This window comes from Gavialis gangeticus, unplaced genomic scaffold (genome assembly GCF_001723915.1).
Source record: "Gavialis gangeticus isolate Ggan-Ray unplaced genomic scaffold, GavGan_comp1, whole genome shotgun sequence".
Taxonomy (NCBI): domain Eukaryota; kingdom Metazoa; phylum Chordata; order Crocodylia; family Gavialidae; genus Gavialis; species Gavialis gangeticus.
The window spans coordinates 13,777,334-13,780,622 of record NW_017729014.1 but is presented as its reverse complement, the minus strand read 5'-3'; the positions used below and the strand labels follow the sequence as shown (position 1 = coordinate 13,780,622).

General features: G+C 52.7%; 1 protein-coding gene across 1 annotated transcript in view; it reads right to left on the bottom strand.

Annotated features, from left to right (window-relative positions):
• Positions 1 to 87: 87 nt before the first annotated feature.
• The window catches only part of SAMD11 (sterile alpha motif domain containing 11), a 195,256-nt gene continuing 192,054 nt past the window's right edge, over positions 88 to 3,289 (bottom strand). The window contains exon 13 of the mRNA XM_019511552.1: positions 88 to 931. Coding sequence (XP_019367097.1) covers positions 683 to 931 — 249 coding nt within the window. The 3' untranslated portion in view covers positions 88 to 682. The remainder of the gene's footprint in view (positions 932 to 3,289) is intronic.

Genomic DNA, 3,289 nt, shown 5'->3' with positions numbered 1-3,289 from the left:
GGGGGGGGGGGGGGGGGGGGGGGGAGAGCCGCCTGTGCCGTACCATCACACTGAAGTAAACATGGACCAGAACTTGCCTTGGTTTGCCTTTTTTTCTTGTCTTTTTTTTTTTTGTCTGTCTTTGGTATTGGTTCAAAAGTTGCTAGAGATGCATAGACACCTGACTGAGGAACTGAGGACAGGCTCCAGGGAGGGAGCTGCCTGCCTTTGAGGGGCGGGGGTGGGGGCTCCCAGCGCAGAGCAGATTCCCTCGATGAGCAGTGCCCCACCCCGATGAGAGCCATGCCCAGGAGTCCTCCAAAGCCGCCTTCCCTCGAAGGCAAAGAAGCATCCAATTTCCCGCCTGCCATGTGCTGTCTGCTCTCAGCAGGGGAGCGAGCGGTTTCCGTCCCTCTCCAAACCCTTGTGTTTTCTCCGTGAGCTGCTTTCGGTAAATCTTTGGATTATTTTCCTTCCTTTTGAACTTCTTTGAGCTTTTTCTTCTTTTTTTTTTTTTTAAACAAAATGACTGCACCACAAAAAAATAATCATTATTATCATCCCTCTTTCCTGGGCCCTCTGCTGCACACCACTGAGGCCGGGGGAGGGGGGGGGAGGGGGGCTCCTTGTCTCTCGCACTCGGTACCTTTGAGTTTGTCCAGCTGCGTCTCAGTTCTGGAGGGAGTCAAGAGCCACCATGCAGTTAAGATGGAGGTTTTGTGGTGTCGTTGATGCCAGCCATTAAGGGAGGGTTTCCATTCTCCTGCTTTGGTGAGATGCGGCTGGCGGGGAGCAGGCCAGTGCTGAATGGGGAGGCCACGCTTCCAGTAGAGGACGGGCGGAGGTCCGTAGGAGGCAGGTCCCGGTCTGGAGGCCGTAAGCCTGGGGGTTGCAGTGGGAACGCCATGGGGAAGCTTGCCATGTACAGAACCCTGCCAACCCTCTTGGCGACCTACGGACAGAACAAAAGCAGGATAAAGAGGGTATAGGAATGGACACTGCTGTACATGTTAGCTGGAGGCCACATTCCCACGGATAAAGGTATGGGAGGAACTGCAGTGTTTGCCCCCACCCCATGTGATGAAGACAGACCCAAAGCTGGTCCTGCCCCACTCTCCACACAGCATGCACCAAATTAGGGCACCCCACACAGAGAGACAGCAGAGCAGAAGCACCTCTCCCGGTCGTACCTTACCCTCCTGGGGCCAAAAAACAGACAGTTGCCCAAGGTGGAGGGGGAGTATTGGGACTTGGCTTCCCACTCCTTCCCTCCATCCCATCTTGGATGGGCATGGCTCCCATCCCTGCCCCAATACATGACATCAGCCACTGACGGCTCCTGGCCTGCACCGGAGCCCTGTGCAGGGTGCCCTCTTCCCCAGGGAAGGCTGCAGGCAGAGGTGCAGGCATCCTGCCACTGTACATCTTGCTCTCAAGCCTGGAGGAAGCTGCCTCAGGATTTTACCCATCAGAGGAGCTGCCTCTGATCTCCACGGCTCACGCAGAAGCCAGCCCCTTCACTGGCATAGCACGTGCCCCCTTCCTCCAGCCAGGCGCTTTACACTGTCCCTTCCTGAGCCACTGCACCAGGTCTGAGTGGAGCCAGCTGTGGTGCAGAGCTCAGGGGATGCAGCAAAAACACAGGGGAGGGGGCTGGGAGCTGACAGCAGGAGCCCTCAGCAGTAGGACGTGCCTCACAGTCCCCCGTCATCTCCTTCCAGCTGGCTTTGGGCAGGTGGCACGGTCGTAAGAGCATGGCAGGGCATGTGCGTGCTCGGGCCTCCGCGGGGGATGGACGTGCTCTATGCCCCGTCAACCAGACTAGCGCTGAAGCAGAAGCCAAGTGAGCTGGGACTTCCTGGGAAAGGCAGGGAACTCGCACCATCTGGCCTGTCTGTCCTTGAGCACTGTGTAGTGGAGCGCTTTTTTTTTTTTTTTTTGCTTTTTTGGGGGAAGGGGGAACAGAAAGAGACAGGGAAGACTGGGACACAGCAGTGTGGATGGAGGGAGGCAGGAGGGCAGAAGGGGCAGGAGCAGCTCTGCCCTCCACTGCAATGTTATCCACCCTTTTTCTCCATAGCAAATGTGTCAGAAGCCAGTTCCTGGGACCTCTCCTCTGGCTGCTCAGCCATCTAGTTTGGAAACAGGAGATGCTAGGGACTGCCCTGCACTGGGCGCCCGAGTGGATGCAGTGTCGGGGGCCAAGAGGAGAGCGGCAGGGTGGCTGCTGTCAACTGTACAGGAAGCTGTGAGCCTGCATCATTTCCCCTGCGCACTCCCCTTCACCCCCTGCAACCCCTCCAAAAGAGCAACAGCAACCTCTGCAATGGTTCTCACCTCCCAGCCAGGGCCAAAGGCCTCATGACTTTCCAGCACCTCCACAGCTGGTTTGCATTTGAGCTCAAATAAAAACACAGGCTTGTGTCTAATCCAAACAGCCAGGGTATTATTCTGTTAGCAAACTGGGGGCCCTGGCTGCCTTCCTTATTAAAAACCCTTTAACGCTATTGATTAAACGGAGGCAGGACAACGTCTTTTTTTTCAGCCCCTATCTCGTACCTTGGCCTCCCCCCACCTACGCTCTAATCCGTGTGTGTCTGTGAGCTATTTGGCGCTCTCTGTTTTTAAGAAACATAAGAGTTTTATTTCCTCCCGAATTGATCCACAGGGAACAATTGCCCACAGAACCTTTTTATTAGACCCCTCGTAAACAGTGAGGGCTGCAGGGAAAGTAATAAAGTTGCCCTTATTGTTTTAACATAATATAACAAATGTATAGCTTGTGGGTGAGGGAAGTGGAGCCAGGCCAATAGGTACGAATGTACAATGTGTGTTTGTGTGCGTGTGTGTGTTGCTAGATCATAACTGATGACACGCTAGTACACCCACATGTACAATCTGTGTATACATTGTATATGCACACACATGTGCCAGTATGTGGGGGTTTTATGGACAATTTTTGCACGCACACACACATATAGGTGCAAAAATTATGTGTGTAGGTGCAAAAATTGTGTGTGTGTGTATACATATAAAGTACATACATATAAAATTACACGTATGGCAATGGGTGCACATGTCTTCATAAAGTATCCAGGTTGTACCCATCTTCATAATACCCACCCACGTGCGTTACATTTTACTTCTACTGAAGCCTGTTAGAACTGTTTCTTTCCCTCTTAACGTTCCCATCTCTGGCAGCGGTAGGTGATTTGGGAAGCCCCATTTTGCTTCCCTTCAACCAAGTAAGTCCTGCACATTTCTCTCTTCATTACTATATGTTTCTTTTTTTTTTTTTTTTTTTTTTTTA